Source organism: Pelobates fuscus, chromosome 6 (assembly GCF_036172605.1).
Source record: "Pelobates fuscus isolate aPelFus1 chromosome 6, aPelFus1.pri, whole genome shotgun sequence".
Taxonomy (NCBI): Eukaryota; Metazoa; Chordata; class Amphibia; order Anura; family Pelobatidae; genus Pelobates; species Pelobates fuscus.
In genome coordinates, this window is record NC_086322.1 from 56,211,101 (window position 1) to 56,230,803 (window position 19,703).

Here is a 19,703-nt window from a genome sequence, read left to right on the forward strand (position 1 = left end):
AGGCGCTGGCCAATATCTTATAAAATATAAAAAGACAATTATTTATATTTTAAAAGAAAGCAGCACCTTAAAAGTGTGATAGCTCATAAAAATACACTCTAAATTTAATCAAAAATAAAAAAAATCTCGCATAAAGTGCCAATAAAGTGTTTTTTTTTTGCACAGTGCACTTGTAATGTTTGTACTTGTAGGAATGTGATTTATCATTTAAATAAAAAAAAATTCTGATTTAAAGTCACAGCTAACCTTTATTGTTTTTGAAGACAATTGAGGTCCCGAGCGCGCAGCCCAGGCAGTAAGGAAGTGACCCCAGGCACCCCATCCACTACAAGGCAGGACAACTGAGGAGCAGCTACTGGGATCCACATAGTAATGAAAGGTTATTCACCTACAGGCTTGACAAGCCATTACACTCAGCAACTTCACTTAATCCGGGACTTTCCTCAACAGCAGGAGTGGTGAGATCCATCCAATACCATCCACCAGTTGATGATTATTTTTGCTACTTTTAGTGTGTGCACAGTGGGAATGTATATACATTTTTTTCACATTTTGTCATTATTTTTTGTTTTTATTTTATTTTTTTCATTATTTTTTTTTTCAAAAAAAAATTCTGCCAAATAGACAACTATTGTTGAATATACACAGGGCTCTCATCCATATAGTGTTGATTTACACCATTACAACTGACACAGTGTCAGATTCGATTGGGGATATTTTATTGATTTAAATTGTGGTGTTCAGGCATATCACCCAGGTGTTACATGGTTGTGATCATATAGGTAATTACACTTGCAGGGTTAAGGGTGCTGGGAGTTGGCACCCAGATTACTCCAATGGAGAGAAGTGGTTTGGGTGCCTGGAGTGTCCCTTTAACGTGTAACACTGATTTTATTATATGTCCTGTTAATCGAGTTGTAATAGAGTGTTTGTTGCCAAATGGTAAGGTTTGGTGTTAGACTTTACAATGTAATTTATTTTGGGCAGTGAAGTATTACAGAATATGCTTGCAATTAATATTTACAACACTTTACATGAGCTGTAAAAATAAACGTTTTTTTATATGTTTTATGTAACACAATAATTGCTTGCGTTCGTTTATATTTTGTTTTCGACATTTTAGTATACTTTATTAAAAAAATTAAAATGATATTAAAAATGGCATATTATAGTGTTTCTGACACCATAATTATATATACACATTCCTGCATAAAATTACAAGTACAATTAAAAGTACTGGTTGCCAAGAATAGGTTTTAGTTATTGACACGAAGCTGTAAACAAACACATGTTTTTAAAGTGGTATGACGTATACATATCTGATCACTATGGCCCTATTTACCATGTGGATCTGTAGTCTTTATTGCACACTGAGTTATTAAAATAAACGTGACTTTCTGTCAATTACCATCAATTTCAAATCAGGAGCACGTATAGCAAAGGTATTGTGATGACTTTGATCATAGAGGAGGAGAGCTCCCCGCCCGGCGCTGGAGAAAGAGGTAAGTTTAACCCCTTCCTCCCCCCAGAGCCTGGCGGGAGGGGGACCATGAGGGTGGGGACACCCTCAGGGCACTATAGTGCCAGGAAAACGAGTATGTTTTCCTGGCACTATAGTGGTCCTTTAAGGCTTATTTTTTAGACCATTGTCCGCAACTGTGGTACTACCTTTCTTTTATATTGGTTAACTAGTTTTGTAATCCTTAGGTGCAGAGCGGTTCAGAAAAAAAAATGCAATTGTTCCAAAAAAAAACCTAACGCATCAAAAAGTAATTTTCCATAGGTAAAAAAATATAATGTACATTTTTAGTTCTATTCATTATCACAAAATCAGACACTAAATATAATTTCCACACAGGTTAAAAGCCTGTCCAAATTGGAGCTGGAGGACACTCTGTTGGGGACAGATTAATTCTCTTCATATTAAACTCCATAGCAAAAGTCCTGGCTTTCTGATAAAAGTAAAGAGATTTTTCTCTATCGATTAAGTAGTTATGGTAAATAACAGCAAGCCTGGTGTAAAGTTTCAGCTGAGTCTTTTTGTTGCCCAAATCCACGGCTGCTGCAAGTGCAAGATTATAATATCCGGTGGCATCAAAGGGATCCTAAAATAAATGAGATATATACATATCAATATATATCAATAAAGCCAAACTTATTGAGACTGAAACCCAAGATTTAATATGCACAAAGTGGAGGACATTCGCTAAAATGTCTATCCTTAGTGCCTCTAGACCAGGTTGGACTATTCCCAACATATCAATAATCATGAATAAATTTGGACCAGGCACATATAGAAGGTGTTTAGGAATACCATATAGTGACAAAATGTGTCACTATAGAACAGGGGTAGGCAACCTTTGTTACTCCAGATGTTGTGGAATGCATCACCACTGTTGCTTTGCCAGCATTATGGCTGAAAGAGCATTATAAAAAGAGCCCACGAGATCTCACGTGCCGAAGGTTGTCTACCCTTGATATATCTACAGTTGTAATCAAAAATGTTCAGCCCCCCCTGGAAAATCAGGTTTATTGTCAAAACTCACAGACTTTCAGCTGTTTGCAATGAACAAATGAAACAAAATAAATTGAAATAGCTCAACACAACAAATGCTTCAAGTGGTTTCTCCAAATTCAACTAAAAATGCAATTTATAATTTCTTAAGTCTCAAAACGATTCAACCCTCTCCATAGAATCCCTCACAACAGCTCACATATGCAAAGCAGGTGTTGTCTCAAGCATACCTTAGGCAACTAATCAAGGGCTTCATTAGTTTCACCAGGTTGCACCCAAGAATATTACTGAACTGGACGCCATTGCTAATGAGCAATGGACTACGATTCCTCAGAATGCTGCAAAAAGCTGGTGTCTGGCTAAGCATCTTGATGCAGCAGGTCATAAAAGTAAAAGGGTGCTCTATGAAGTACTAAAGATGCTTGCCATGAAGGAGTTGAATAATTTTGAGACTGTATTCATTTTGTCATAAGTCCAGTGGGCAACTTTATCGTTAGCCTGGATTCCAAGTGTCCAAATGTAATAAAGTAAGTAGAAAGCTTGGAACAATGCTGTCATGTAATATAATCAGGTGATGTATGTACAGTACCTTAAGTTTATAGAAAATGATGTCCCCTAGGATTAAATAAACTTTCATGTAGTATACTCCTTCCTCTTCGAGTTCCAGTGGAGATGAGCAGAGTGAGAGAGCTTTCAAGTAAAAATGTTCTGCCAATTCACATTGACCCAAATGGCTGTATATTACAGCTAATCGGTGGTAAGCCACTCGTTCATTCAGCTGATCCTCTAGAATGAAAAACAATTACAAAAAGAAAAGCAGGAATCTGTTAATGATATGTTTAGAAAATGGGCAAAGGCTATCTCTCTCTGTATGGTATGTGTCACAGCGCCTGCAAAGCTGCGATCTGACCCAAGAGTGGTCTCTTGCCCAGAAGGCACACTTCATTGAGGCGTGTTTCCACAAGGTTGTGGGAATGCCACCAATGGCTTTACTTACCTAAGCAGAGGCAGAGTCTGTTAGTATTTTAGATGCCGGATGCTGCAAGCATACCTTATGCACCATTCTGCATATTTTGGAGCTGTCCCATCATGTATTCTCCTGGTTTGTGACGCTCGGGAACATTCGTGTGACATAACGCATGCACGTTCCGACACAGTTTGGCCAATCAGAGCCCTTCTGTGTATATTTAAACCTTACCTGGTCAGTTCTCATTGCCCTGTCGCATTTTACAGTTTGGTTATCCGAGACCATGTTTATTCTTTTTATTCCTGTGTATTTTGACCTTGGCTTGTTATCTGGCTATTCTGACTTCTGTATCCCTCGATCTTTGGCTTGTCTAACCGTTTTCGTACTCTGTTTCCATGACCTCGGCCTGTCCTGTACTATATTTTATACATAGTGTTAAATCCGGCCATTCTAAGGTCCAGTAATACGTTTTAGGGTTGTCTTTGTGTGTTGGGAATTAAGTTATTCCTGACATTATGTAAAATATGTATTTGTAGCCTGTCCCTCAACATACAAAGCAAAGAAGAGTTCAGTAGAGTTCAAATCCTAATCAGAGTAAATTGATTAATGATACAATCAAACCATTAGATGCACTAAATTCAAACGTAATAATAATAATAATAATACTTTGGTGAGTTCTGTGGCACATTACATTTCAGACCGCAGATCATTTGTAGTTGTAAAGAAAACTGAAACAAATCAAAACCCTCTAGACTATAGGCTATGGAATATCTCACAGTGCCAAAATGAGTGCATGACCACAAAGATTTACCACAAGATGCAATCCACCACTGAGCCTTAAAGGGTTACTCCAATTAACATAACCACTACAGCCTGCTGTACTGCTGAAGATGACAGGAGTACCCAGTTCCCAATTACCTGTTAATGGGGCAAACCATTTAGTAATGGGAGCCACAAAAGCTGGAAGCCGTGACCGTCACTATTCATTGGCTGTGAGCATCAGCCGGCTACTCTCAGCCAATGACTGACATTCTGTGAAATAAAAGTTGCACAGAATTGACCTAATTCCAAATAATAATTTAAAATTTGAGGTAAGTAACCTGTATTATTAGAAACATCAATATTATGTATTTGTATTATATTATTATTATTTTAATCACTCTTTTGTGTAACTTGAGCATTCTTGTTTTCTTCTAATACGTTATTTTTGTCACAGCGTTATTCATAATGTTTTATTAAAGAAGTTTACACTTTTCATATTGAATTTCATGGCCTCTGGTCTTCTGTAGGATCCTAGTACACAAATAAATAGGTAACATGTTGTTAACTTGTTTAAGAATGCATAGCTTGTCTCCTACAGCACCCCATGTCTTTAGATTATATTACTTAATGCAAGTTTATTAAAATTAAGGAAACAGGGAGAATGAACTTTACCGAAAAACACACTAAGTGCCAGAGATATTTTTGCATGTTCCAGACATTCCTCATAATGTTTCATGTTGATCAATAGGTCTGTCAGCTTGTTGCACAACCGAAGTTCTGCCTTCACATTTTCTGTCTTCACCGCAAGAGGAAGAGCACAGTCCTAAAATGTCCAAGACAAAAATTTAAATTTGAGTTCAAATGTTCCGCTCTGATTGTCTGAAGTATGTATTATTTACAAGGGCTACAACATTTTCTGTAGAAGTATACTGTGCACAAGATTTGTGTACAGCAGAAGAAATAGTTTCAATCGACCCCCTCTCTCTTTGTTAATCAACAATTTTACGCTAACTAAATTCTGACTCATGATGTTACATAGCACAATGAGGAAATGACCTCCAGACAACTATTCCACGAAAATGCTAAATGAGAGCAGCCTCAAACATGCAAGGTATTTGTGCTTTCCACTTGGAGACCAATAGGAAGCTCCCAACCCGATTGGGATGGATTATTCCTGGTACATCTGAAATCTGTTGAAGATGCAAGTCCCAAAGAGGCACCATCATACATAATTTGGAGCTGTCCCATCATAAAACACCTCTGGACATTTTTTTTCGTACTTCAACATACTCCTACATACTCCTCGTAGACATGCTTTCACCATCTATCCAATGACCCAGCAAGCACTTAATTCTGCTTGTCCTTGCTGCTGGAAAGATGGTTATCGCCAAGCATGGGAAGTCCACAACTGTGCCACCATCTCCAATATTGCTCACCTCACTACTAACTACACAAAACTTTGAGAAAATGGCTCATAAACTGCATGACGCCTGTTCCCATTTTCAAAACGTTTGGTCACCTTGGGATGCTCTCTTCAAGCAAGCGCCTCCACCAGTAACAACACCATGCATGTGCCTCACCATGGCCTTCAACCCCTTCCCCTGACACCCTTTGTCTCTCTTCCTTCCTTAGTTTACTCAGTTTTGTCGTATAAGATATATAAATTGCATAAAATTGTATATGCACTTTAAAAGTGTCCAATTATGAAAAAATGTGCTTATATATACATTGTCCAATCTCTTGCTATGTATTCCTGTGTTAAGTACCATTTTTTTTATCCACTAAATAAAAATTATCCATTGGGGGAAAAAAATTGCTTCAGTCGATCCATTTTTTCCAAAAATGAAATTTAGCTCAGGACCTCTGACACTTGATCATTTGTCAGTTCAGTAAGGCCGAATATTGTCAGTGAAAAATAAAAAGATGAACAAAAGAGGGTGGGAAAATGGGCCAGTCGGTGTACTGCAAAATATATACATAATACTTGCTATAATACAGTTAAGTTACAATGCTGCCGCCCATCCCATGTGTTCCCTATTAAGGGTTAATAAGTATATAGGGGTGTATATAAAAAAATACCCCTCTCTGTCTCATTAGAGATATCTTTGCCAGAGGCTCAAGGAAGCAAGGTGAAAGGTCAGTGTAGGAACCGTCCAGGGGGGTCTGCCTTGACGTTGGCAGGTAGGCATTCACGCCAATGGCCATTGGAGTAACTAAATGACGTCCATTTGTTTACATATACATAGGGATTTAGGAGAGAGCGCAGGTAACTTTTACTTTGGATTTTACTGTATGTATTGGGGCTGATGTGTACTGTGGTCGTTGCTGCTGCCCAGGAGTGATGGGAGTGAGCGCAGGACTTCTCTTTTTGTATTTATAAGACTTGCTATGTAAACCAAATGGTATGAAAATGCGCCTATAATTGTACTGCAAAATATATACATAGTATTAATTTTATGTATATTTTTGCCATACACTAATTGGCACAATTTTGTCCCCTTTGGTTCATCTGATTCATTTTCCGAATCCTTTTTTGTAAACTAAATTCTCATGAGCCTAACCGGCATGTGGTCTAAATTAATCGACCTTGAAAAAAACATTATTTTCAGCAGAAGTGGTTCAGCAGAGACAGATTTTCTCGCTGTTCACAAGTCTATTGGTTAATGGCAAAATTATATTTTCATCATATGAATTATTACAAATTTTGACAGTGCTGTACAGACAATTCTACCAGCTGACATGTCATGTTGTTGCTTAGTCTGTTGATAATTATTCCCATATACCTAACTCAGTCCTGTTTAAAAATATATTGCTGTTTATTCCTCATCCAATAAATGCATAACATTGCATTTATCAGTATTTAATCCAACGTATTCACCCCATCGACTAACTCAGCTAAATAGCAGTAACATTGGAATTCTGCTCAGACTTTAGGCATTACTATACTTAGCTTTCATCTACAGATAGCGACGTAACTTTCAATGCCTATTAATAAGTCATCAGTGAGCAAATTAAAAAGAAACGGACACAGGGCATAACCCTGAAGTAAAGTCGAAACGCGTTTTCACATTTTAAAAGGACTTATAGGTTGTTGCGGCAGTGTATATATCATTTATGCTGTTTTTACATACTGTTTTTGTATGTCCCAATTTTTTTTTTCAACATTTTTTACTTTATAAAATATTTTTGAGATCTACTCCAAGCCTACCTGTGGATGAATAATCGTAGCCAGTACTGGCACCCAGAAGCTGTTGATACAAAGCCCGGTACCGGGTATGGCTCTACACTTCCTGCGTGCTATGTAATTCCCATCTATGTGTGAATATCCATCTTTTAGCATATTGTGAAGTATACAATGTTTATTCATCACTGTGTGTTGTATGTGATTGGTTGTTTATCAACTATAGTTTTCTTTTATTTATAACCCGGAAGTACTCTATTTATTACTTTTGTCCAACTAGAAAATGTTTCAAAAATACGCTCTTCATTTTTTTTTTATAAGCCATCTTTTAGTCATTAACACATTTTCATAGTATCCCAAATATGATAATATATCTGTGAAACCCTCAGTTAGTTTGTATGACAGATCAAATGAGCTCAAATAACAGGAATAATTTGTCATGGGTGAGGATTACATTGATGAGGATTGAAGGGAAATACACCTATCCCCTTGATTGTTTAGAAATGTTCTCCATGATTGTATATGTTTTCTAATAAGACTAAATTCTACTTTCTGCCATGGCATGTACTTTACCCTGTAGAATGATACTGCCTTTTCTCTGTCATTTGCTCCATTGAAGAATATATCTCCAGCAGCTTCAAATAACTCCATTCCCAAGTTTGGATCCCCGGTGGACAAAGCCACGTTCTGGGCAACCTGTGAAGAAAGTAATACAGGTATGTGTATTTAAAGTAAAGACCTTTTCAACCTCATTGGATGGCTTTCATTCTGCTGTTGTGGGACTGAATAATAAACGATGTGTGTGAGTGTGTGAGTTTTCATTCACTGTAGCATTCTGTGTAGCGCCATACGCAAAAGGATGGATTTTACGTCACGTACCGCACAGTGAAAAAGGGAAATTAGGGTTAAAATCAAGTTTTATTATTAAGTAGACTCGAGAAAAGTCTCCAATTGAGACTGAAACGTTAATACCCTGTGATTGTCTGCTTTTGGAGGTATTAAAGCCTTGAAAAGTTAGATTTAAAATTCCAGAGAGTGCGCTTCTCCTTGTTTGATATACGTACGGCTGGTTGCTGCACGGTGGTAAGCACAGATTAACTAAACTGTGTGCTCTGTTCTTGGGACTAATTATTATTACTTGGGTAGAAATTATGGAAACTCCTATCTCTTCTCTGAAGGATAGCAGTTATCCGCTTGCCTAATTAGCTAAATAGCTGGGTCATTTTTTTTTTTTTTATAACTTTTTTAGGAGTAAATTCACAGTCGTCTGATTAGGTGGTTATATGACCTGTCCACCTTACAAGGGTAGCCACATTTGCATGCATTGGCCAAGTGACCTGAAATAAAGCCTACATCTAGATTACTAGTGAGCAGTTATGAAGAAAGTGGCTTTCACATGAGGTTTGCATCATGTGCAGAACCATTCAGGGAAGAACAAACAAATATTTGCAGGTGAAAAAGGAAACTATTTTACAGAGGGTACACATGTTCCCTGTTAAGGTTTGTCATTTCTGATATGTACTGTGACAAAATGCCTTTTGTCACTGGGTTTATTGGTGACAAGCTGCCCTTTACCCCTGGCTGTTGGAGGAGCCTGATTGCCAGCCTCTTACCTGTTGACTATGGTCCCTGGGAGATTTGGCCCTTCAGGTGTAACATTTGGGCCTATTGGATTTGTATGGTGCTGCTGCTGGCCCTTTAAAAACCATCCGTGGACATATTATGACTTTTAGGAACAATGTCCCTTTAAGACTGTGTAGCAGATTGCATTCAGGCTGTTTTCAATATTATGTATGCTATTATGTGTTCGGTAAATTGTAAATGTGTAGGTTCTATGTGATAAATGTAACAGTATGTATTTTTATGTCTTATTGTCCTTTGTCTGCCATGTGGCTAATGGAGTTTTGCCTCTGTCCTTGGAGAGAATTGGATTACTTCCCAATTATCTCCAGGATAGAGACTCTGTGGAACTTGTTTTGGGAAGAAAAGCCATGCTTCATTTGGTCACAAAGGACTTTCCCTTAACTTTAGAACCACTGGTCTGATTCGTGCCATTTTTTAATATGTTGTTCCCCTGAATGGATTGATTGTGAATATGTAATATGTGAATATGTTTTTATGGAGATTGGATGTATGGTTTTAGAGTTATGAAAGTTGGGTAAAAAGTATGTTTAAACTGTATGTATAATTGGATTACCTCCCAGGATAAGGGGAGGGAATCTGTGGGTTGTAACTGAGATGTTATTGGTTGTTTTATACCTCCCTGTGGGCGGTCCTGTATTGGCAAAGATTGTAATAAAAACCAGACTGGGTGTGCCAGCACCTCAGATCATCTTGTACCTTCATGAAGTTTCGGCTCATGTTTGGGGGATTGGAGAACTACACTCTGGGGATTGTTATAATCACTATACTCGCCAGGGTATAATCGCTGAGCTCTGCTAAGAGCTTGTTCCTGTTCCTGCTCTCTGGAATTCAGAGAGGTCCACCTACTGGAAGCTGGACCCTGGTCTTGGGTCCAGAGTGGGTGAGTCGGCGAAACCCCAACCAAGCTGTGGCGGTTTGTGGGCTCTGCAGTGGTTATGGTGTCAGGCAGAGTGCTTGGAGACCTCGGAAAGCACTAGGAGCATCCGTCAGCGGAGGGTACCCGGTCGGGGTGCCAGCGGTTCCGTTACATGTACATTTTTTAAAAGGGGAACGGTCACGTCTCTGGAAATGACAATCACTTGCAATGTGTTAAAATGTTTACATAGTGAGAGATGTGACTGATTTATAATCGGACAAGTGTTCTATAAATATATATGGCGTCATAAAAGCAGACATTAGGCTGTTAGAGTAGGACCTGCCAAAGATGGGGTACATTGACGTTGTGGCAGGCTTATGCAATGTATGATCATATAATGTAACCAAACCCCCATTATTGTTGCCTAGATTAGCTATTTAAAAAAAAATAAAAAATGAATACAATCTGTGAGCTTTGAAGTTGCTGTTAAGTGGATGAGCAATGTGCGCTGAAGCTTGTGTATTGTATGAATTGGCCCCAGCAGCACCCTATTTATGAATGTTCAGGTAAGTGCAGCCCCCTGTTTTCATATACATGGTCTGTGTACATAATGGTGTGTTTTACTTTAATTCTTGAATACCATAGTGTAGATCTGTTGTATGTTTGAGTGTGTTTCTACATGTTGTTTAGGATTTCTTTCAAACACATGTTTGTGTCCTGGCTACTTGGGATGCTCATGTAAATATGTAGGATAACACTGAGATTTGTTTAGGAGTTGCAAATATTTAGATGGAGAACCAAGTTTGTGATGACTCTACAGTGCCCTCTGCTGGTCAAACTGAAACACATTGATTTGTATAATTTCAATATGCAAATTAGGAAATAAGGAATTTGCAACAACTAACCTATTTTTCCATATGTTAGAAAGTTGTGATTGTATCATTATGGTCTGTTCTTCAAGTTATGTATGTTTGTTTATATTTATATGGTTTTCACCAAATGTTTAAGGACAAGTCACCAAATTACGAACTGTGTTTCCTGTCTGGTTGGCTCAGGGATTCCAGTAGCAGAGTTTTCAGGGCTGCTACCTGGCTTCACTGTTCCCTGGTCAGAGACATTTTAAGAAAGAACTGGCCTGACAGCTACAAAATGTGTTTGTAAAGACGGTGGCAAAAGCTAGGCATGTCAGCCACCATGCCTTTGTAAAGGCAGTAGTTGTTGGCAGCAAAGGTAGAGGGGTCGATACCTGCCTCAGAGAAGGAGGACAGGCAGAGGAATTGATATCTGCCTGGGAGAAGGAGGAAAGGCAGAGGGGTCCATACCTGCCTAGAAGAAGGACAGGCAGAGAGGTTGATTCTTGCCTCAGAGAAGGAGAACAGGCAGAGGGATTTATATCTGCCTGGGAGAAGGAGGAAAGGCATAGGCATCCATACCTGCCTGGGAGAAGGACAGGTAGACGGGACCAACTGCCTGTAAGGAGGTGGTGTTGGCAGATGGGCTTTCACAATGAAACCAGCTGGGGGTGATATAGCTTGACCTTGGTTTCAGTGATGATCCCTCTCTGAGGTGGCAGACCCACACTTCCTCAAAGTTGGTAGGCCCAGGGCATGGTATGTCATCACAAAGTGTTTTATTTCTCTTGATACTTTCACCGTTTAGCTTGTGTTCCACATCTTGTTTTGGCAATTTGCACACGTGCCATGGATGTGATCTGATGGCATGCACTCCAGCTGGTCTTGGCCCTCATATCATTTTAATGTGGCTGGATCATCAATTCAATGTGAGTATTTTCTTTTTAATGTTATTGCTTTTACACACCTAGTTATTGCATTACTTCTTTGTGGTTGCCTTTCATTCCTAACATTTTTATATGTTGTACAAATGCCATGACGAGATATGAACCTAGTTTTTCGTTTAAAAATTGTGACAACAAGCTTGTTATCTAAGAGCTGTCTCCTTCAAAAGGAAAGCAGCTTTGCATGTGGTGTACTCCTGTTCAACTTGTCAAAGAATACAATGCTTGTGTGCTTTTATCAATATCCCCAGGACACATCAAAATACAAAAACGAAATATACATATGGATATGTACCTGAATATAAAGATCCACTAATTCGTTCTGACCAAGGATATAGTAGATTTTTCCAGCCCAGAGCCATGCATAAGCTTCCTTTTCCTTTCTTTGCAGGTCAATAAAAATCCCTAGGCTCCTTTTAGTGTATTCCAAAGCTGATTTGCAGGCCCTAAACATAGTGATATATTTCATGAAACCACTGTGTAATACTTGGTACTTAATCATGATAATCGGACAATACATTTCCCCGATATGAGAGCAGTTATATCTTATACAGTGAAGCCATTATTAGGTAGTAATAGGTAAATGTAATTTCATCTCCAAGAACCTATGTGTATCTTAAACCCATCCCCTTCCCCTCAGCCATAGATTATTCTCTGAATACAATATTCTTGGCTGCTTAGTAAAGCTAATGCTTATATTAAAAGTTTCATGTTTAGAAATTCCTTATATAAGGAAATGTAAAGACACAGCATGGTATACTCTTAAAGTAATCTAGAAATGGGTAATAAAGACTGACGTAGCTTGAGTTCAGTTCCTGGACATGACCTCATATCCACCAAATTTGCCACAAGCCATGCGTTGAAGGATATTGATTGTTTCCTTAATTTGTGCTCAGTGATGAAACACTAATTTCTAGATATGAGACTCAATGTATTTAAGAGATGACTGTGGAGTACAAACCCAACCGTTCAATGTTCCCATGCCTCCATTGTTTCTATGCTGAGGTTTTACATGGATAATTCCTTTAGTCAGATCACCAGACATTGTCCTAAACAGGCATTTATCTTGTAATCTGCATGTTTTGTTTTACTCATATTGTAACTTTTATCTCTGTCATATTAATTAATCAATTTCCTCTCCCTCCAACATTTTCAAAAAACATTATTTTCACCAGGTAATCTCCCTCTACCAAAAACTTAAATTGTTTTATTTTGCCCCCATTATCAGGTCTATTAATTAGAAGGTGGTGCTGTGAGGACACAAGGCAGATGAGCAATCTAAAGCTTATCTCCCCAAACCTTCTATTGGAGATTTAATTCTATGCACATGGTCCACATTGTCAATGCTGATTTGCCAGAAAATATATGCTTTGGTGCAAGTTTAGTGGGCATACATTCTGCCATAAGTCAAATCAACCTTGAGCTGCTCGTTGATGAACAGATTGATCTAAAAGCCTTTAATTTCTTGCAGTGACACACAAGACACTAGGGTCCTTCCTTCTTTTTGATAAATAAAGTTTTATTTAAAAATTTTAATGCAACAAGAAAAGTGTTGCATTTGTATATATCCAGAAAGGACCAAAGTGAGTCGATAGTACATGAGGAACAAAATGAAGTTCCAATATGTGAGAGAACTGAGTTCACTTCCACAAGTAGGAGTAAGTAAGAAAGCTAGACAAAGAAAGAACTAAGGAAGAAAGGTAAAAATTTGTAAGTAAGAACTCCTTAAAAGACTAGGCTATGTGAGCACAAGGCAGTTCCTCCATCCATGGACCTTGCATCTCTACAACTCATCGAGTGAGAATAGTGAGATCAAAAAGGAGAGGGAGGCTCACAACAAAAGGAGATTCAGTTTAGGACCCTGAGGGGAAAATGTCTTCATCCAAGGAGACCATATTTTCATGAATTGACCAGTGGTTTTCATTAATGTCCGCTGTCGATTTTTCCATTCTAATCAAGTATCAGATCTTGGTCTATATCTGTGCCTGAGAAGATGGGGCCACTTTCCAGCATTTAGCCAAACATATACTCAAAGCAGCACACACACGGTAAATACGTTTATGGTCTGTGGGTACAGTACATTGTAGGCGGTAAGGAAATAATATCTTTCTCATTCTGTGCTCGTAAAATATTATTACTTACCTTTCTGTACCTAATGATAAATACAGTTGACTGATTCTTTCAAGGACTTGACCCTCCAGCACTTTGTCTGCCATTTTCCTGGCTAAGGAAAGCTGATATTCGTTGTAAATGATACATTGTGCTTCATTAATTACAACTGTATTGTAGAAATTACACAATAACTGCGTAGCTCGAAGTTGGCCTGTTTAAACATAGCAAGTAGAAACAAAATTATTTTAACAATACAATAATGATAATATTTGAGATTGTAGAATCTTCTGCATCTCGAGTTCTGCCAGTTCATCTTAAGCACAGATAGGAAAAATAAGTAAAGTATGGGCCACTAAAATAATAATAATAATAATAAAAAATCTGCAAATGATTAAAAATTAAAACAAACTTGAAAACAAACTTGTTTTCCTGGCACTATAGGGTCTTTGGGCCCCCCCTTCCCCCCATCCTCAGGGTCCCACTCCCACCGGGTTGAAGGGGGAGGAAGGGGTTAAATTCTTACCTTTCTCCAGCGCCAGGTTCCGTCAGCGCTGGGGACTCTCCTCCCTCTTCCGACGTCATCCGCCGAATGCGCATGCGCGGCAAGAGCTGCGAGCGCATTCATTCAGTCCATAGGAAAGCATTTCTCAATGCTTTCCTATAGACGGCAGCGTCTTCTCACTTTGAAAATCACAGTGAGAAGCGTGGAAGCACCTCTAGCGGCTGTCAATGAGACAGCCACTAGAGGCTGGATTAACCCTATTGTAAACATAGCAGTTTCTCTGAAACTGCTATGTTTACAGCTGCAGGGTTAACCCTAGAGGGACCTGGCACCCAGACCACTTCATCGAGTGGTCCTTTAACCCCTTAAGGACACATGACATGTCATGATTCCCTTTTATTCCAGAAGTTCGGTCCTTAAGGGGTTAAATAACCTGCAGTTGAGTTGGGATGAGTGTCCAGTAGTGATGTCCGGAACAGTTCGCCAGGAACCGTTCGCCGGCAAACATGGCGTGTTCGGGACATCACTAGTGTCCAGCAGACCATCAGTATATTGGTCAGATTTTTGTCATGCTCTCTATGATAACTTGGGCCCATAATCAGATAAATGCTTTTGCTTCCTGTCACTATCACAATATGTTTAAATATCCTTATAAGGTTTATTTACTAAAGTGAGAATTTAAAGTGAATTTCACATTAAAGGCTACAGTAGCTGAACCGAAAACATATTTTGACCTTACATTTGAAATTCACTTTCAATTCAGCTTAGCCACTTTAATGTGATTCCAGCCATAAGTAACATTTGGTGGATTTCAAGTGAAAATTGAGAGGCAAAAGTTACCAATCTAATGCAAGGATGAGAAGAATATAGGTGTTACTGATGTAACGGTGTCACGGTACAAATAAATAGTGCTACACACTGCTAGGGTTTCAGATATGCTCGAAGGGACATAGACATAACAGTGCATTCAAAGTGAATTTCAAATATCAAAAGACCTAAATAGCTAAACTGAAAACAGAATTGACATGGAGCATTTTTCTAATTCGTCTATTTTTGGCCTAGGGTTGTACTTTTTGTAGAAATCCATTAAAGTAATATTAGGCAGTAGACATTGCAGTAATACAATGGCAATTACACTGGAGCACAGTCTGCTGCTTATTTTGGCCTCAATTTAATATTTTTGGATAAACGTTTGAAATTATTTTTTTTTAAGTATTTAAATATTACAAAAATATTAAAAAAATATCTAACTATAGAAGAAATATTAAACATTTTTTTTTTTAAATATTAAATAATTTGAAAATTGTTTCCAAAAATATTAAACAATTTGAAAAGCTCACCAAAAGTTATTAAATTGAGGCCCTTATTTGTACAATTGTCACTAGAATTATGTTATACTGGAAGCGCCAAAAAATATATTGTGGATTTTTTTTCTTTATACGTGATATGAACAAATTGGACATTAAATCCTTCGTCACTTAATTAGGATGATTTTTTTATGGTACTCGAAGTGTTCCTTTATTTTTTCACTGCAGAATGTCGAAAACAAACAACACTATTAATAGCTCTGAACATTCTCAATGCTTACAAGTGGACAATAAAAAGTATAAAATAAAAGCACATACATACTTTCCAGATGGTTTGTTTCCATTGCCACAAGAAGTGCACACTCATAATAAATCCTTGCGTTCTCTTTATGGATTCCACTCATATAGTAGTTCCCAAAGATAAGAAGCACATGAATGAAATCTGTACCATTGTCTATGCTGGGAATACTTGAGTAAACATGTATAGAATTAATGAAGAAATGCTCTGTCAGGATATGAGCATTCAAGTGCAGGCATAATGTCCCAAAGTTGGCCAATACAGCTGCCTGGTTTTGACGAGCACCTGTATCTCTTGAAATTTTCAGTGCTTTGCAGTAATGTTCTGCAGCATGTTTTATTTCATTCGTTCTTCTTAAGGCAATTCCTTTCAGGTTATAGATAATCCCAAGCTGATGTTCTGTACAAATACACAATGGCATTATGCTATTTAAAATATCCAGAGCCAACAAATTATGTTTGTCCAACATGCAAAGCCACGCTAGAGTAACTGAAAAATCCACCTTGGACCTTGAAGCCATCAAACCATTCTTTTCAACTGCTTTTAGAATATATGATTGAGCCTTTTTACACTGCTTATGGTTTGTGCAAAGTTCTGATAAACTCAGATATATGGACGTGCAAAGTATTTGCTCCTGGTCGGTGATTGCAGATGCCAACGCGTTTCTGAGGTAGTGTGCTATCTGTGTGGGAAATATTTGTCCCCCTTGTTTTATCCCACAGAGTTTTACAGCATTATCAGCAACAAATCCTGCTCCTCTCAAAGAGTTTGTAAAGCTGCTAGAGTTGTGAGATGCCACTTTAACGGAGCTCAATGCCATATGGGGCAAACACTTGTAGTTGTATATATCTGCAAGTTTAAAGTAGTATCCTGGTACAGAACTTGACTTTGATTCCATTTTATTTCTTAAAACCTGCAACCTCTCAATGAAGGGTAAGGCCTCAACACTTTGTTTTAAACTGATGTAATTTGTGGCCAGAAGTAGACATGCTCTTATCTCACTGTATGAATCTTGGTTCAGTATTGCCTTTTTCAATACATACTTCAGTATCGTTGGATCCATGTCAGTGCTGCTGGGGTATGTTTGAAGTCCAATGATGAGAGAAGCTGATTTATCTATCAAGAGTAAACATTTTTCCTTGTTCTTTTGTTTTAGGTATACAGCAGTCAGGTTCATATACATTGCTTTGATAAGGAAGAGGTCGCTGAAATCCCCATTTACAGCCCCCATTGCTTCTTCAAAGTAGACCCTTGCTTGGGAGAACTTGTGTCTTTTGATAGCTAGCCTTCCCAAAAGGAAACAAATCCTTGTTAACGCCCAGGTCATGTTGGCTTTCTTTGCTGATTCCCGAGCTATGCTGAGATATCTAATCAGTTCCCCTTCTTCACTATATCCATTAAATAACATATGTTTAAATCCATATGACGTGTCATAGATGATTTTGAACCCGGGAGTGTATGTTTCTTTGTTTAAAAACAGAAGTAATGACTCTAATGCTTCTTGTTTATCCTGTCCCTCACTGATGCAGAAACACGGAGCCTCGTAATTCTCACAATTCTGGGCCTCTTTGCTCAAAGGGTTTATATTATCAAGTTGTTGATCATCGGGAACATCAGGAGAAATGGCAATCTCCTGGGTATTTAAAAAAAAATCCGTCAGCTTCTGTTTGAAAGTATTTGTATCAATATTAGCTGAATGGTTTGTTTCTGAAAATAATAAGGAAACACAATTTTATAGTACAGTATATCAATCAAATGTTTAATCGCTGAATATTGAGATAAATACAATAATGTTAATTGCATACTTGGTTAATTTATAAGTAACTTTATTCAATTAAAATAGTTGGCAAGATATAAATAATATAAGAGCTATTTACACTCTAATCTTATTTGGAAGGGGCCTTAGTTGCCCATTGTCCCTACCACCACAACCACTTACACATCTATAGGGCTCCCAGTGCCAGGACTGCCACCACAACCACTTACAGATCTATAGGGCTACCGCCTCCCAGTGCCGGGACTGCAACCACAACCACTTACAGATCTATAGGGCTACCGCCTCCCAGTGCCGGGACTGCAACCACAACCACTTACAGATCTGTAGGGCCCCCAGTGCCCGGACTACCACCACAACCACTTACACATCTATAGGGCTCCCAGTGCCCGGACTGCCACCACAACCACTTACACATCTATAGGGCTCCCGCCTCCCAGTGCCTGGAGTGCTATCACAACAACTTACACATCTAGAGGGCTCCTGCTTCCCAGTGACAGGACTGCCACCACAACCACTTACACATCTGTAGGGCTCCCAGTGCCCGGTCTGCCACCACAACCACGTACACATCTATAGGGATCCCGCCTCCCAGTGCCTGGACTACCACCACAATCACTTACACATCTATAGGGCTCCCAGTGCCCGGACTGCCACCACAACCACTTACACATCTATAGGGCTCCCAGTGCCAGGATGGCCACCACAACCACTTACACATCTTTGGCTCTGCCGAAGTTCCGAATGGCCGAAGTTCCGAATGGCCGAAGTTCCGAATGGCCGAAGTTCGGTATTTCGGAAGTGCCGAACCAAATGCCATTGGTCAGAATTGCCAAAGCATACAAATGTTTTTACTTACCCGAATTTCGGAACCAATTTTTATGCCCATGCACATCCCTAGTGAATAGTGTGCCACTGATGCTCATCGAGGTCTCAATAAAAAAAATAGCCTGATGCACAATGCACACAATTATTTAGAAACAGGCAGGCACACTAGTCAGATGACATGAGAATTTATTAACAAAAGCAAACCAGCCAAATTGGGAGCTCACTCAAAAGATCTTATTTCTCCAAGGACCCAGGAAATCTATAGAAATTACTGAATGAGGAGCACAACCATAATGATTAAAAAAAAAACTTTATTAAAGAGACACTATAGTCACCTGAACAACTTTAGCTTAATGAAGCAGTTTTGGTGTATAGAACATGCCCTTGCAGCCTCACTGCTCAATCCTCTGCCATTTAGGAGTTAAATCCCTTTGTTTATGAACCCTAGTCACACCTCCTTGCATGTGACTTGCACAGCCTTCCATAAACACTTCCTGGAAAGACAGCCCTATTTAGGCTTTCTTTATGGTAAGTTCTGTTTAATTAAGATTTCCTTATCCCCTGCTATGTTAATAGCTTGCTAGACCCAGCAAGAGCCTCCTGTATGTGATTAAAGTTCAATTTAGAGATTGAGATACAATTATTTAAGGTAAATTACATCTGTTTGAAAGTGAAACCAATTTTTTTTTCATGCAGGCTCTGTCAATCATAGCCAGGGGAGGTGTGGCTAGGGCTGCATTAACAGAAACAAAGTGATTTAACTCCTAAATGACAGTGAATTGAGCAGTGAAATTGCAAGGGAATGATCTATACACGAAAACTGCTTTATTTAGCTAAAGTGGCTGTAGTGTTCCTTTAATTGGGTCAAATTGAATAGGTATCCCAAGAAACAAACAAAAAAAGAAAACGTCTCAGTAATAATGCCACATTACAAAAAAAATTATAAAATGTATCACAGTTCTCTATACATAGTAAATAACTACAAAAAGCAAAAATGCTAATCTAGATACAAATTTGATTGGATACCCAGAAAGAGCAACCCAACAAATCATACATACCATAAAAAGAAAAATATTAGAAATAGTGAGAAGAGGGAGAAAATCGAGAAGAAGCCCCCAATGTTTCGGCGAGATTGCCTTTATCAGGGGAGCCTGAAGTAAAA

At 38.5% G+C, this 19,703-nt stretch overlaps 1 protein-coding gene across 2 annotated transcripts in view; it reads right to left on the reverse strand.

The window, feature by feature from the left end:
• Positions 1–1,630: 1,630 nt before the first annotated feature.
• SH3TC1 (SH3 domain and tetratricopeptide repeats 1) overlaps positions 1,631–19,703 on the reverse strand; it is a 62,041-nt gene continuing 43,968 nt past the window's right edge. For both annotated transcript variants that reach the window (XM_063457734.1, XM_063457735.1), the window contains exons 12-18: positions 15,964–17,646; positions 13,863–14,043; positions 12,016–12,166; positions 7,999–8,121; positions 4,917–5,067; positions 3,105–3,301; positions 1,631–2,105 (exon numbers count right to left, since the gene is read on the reverse strand). In XM_063457734.1, the coding sequence (XP_063313804.1) occupies positions 1,860–2,105; positions 3,105–3,301; positions 4,917–5,067; positions 7,999–8,121; positions 12,016–12,166; positions 13,863–14,043; positions 15,964–17,646 (2,732 nt within the window). In that variant the 3' untranslated portion in view covers positions 1,631–1,859. The remainder of the gene's footprint in view (positions 2,106–3,104; positions 3,302–4,916; positions 5,068–7,998; positions 8,122–12,015; positions 12,167–13,862; positions 14,044–15,963; positions 17,647–19,703) is intronic.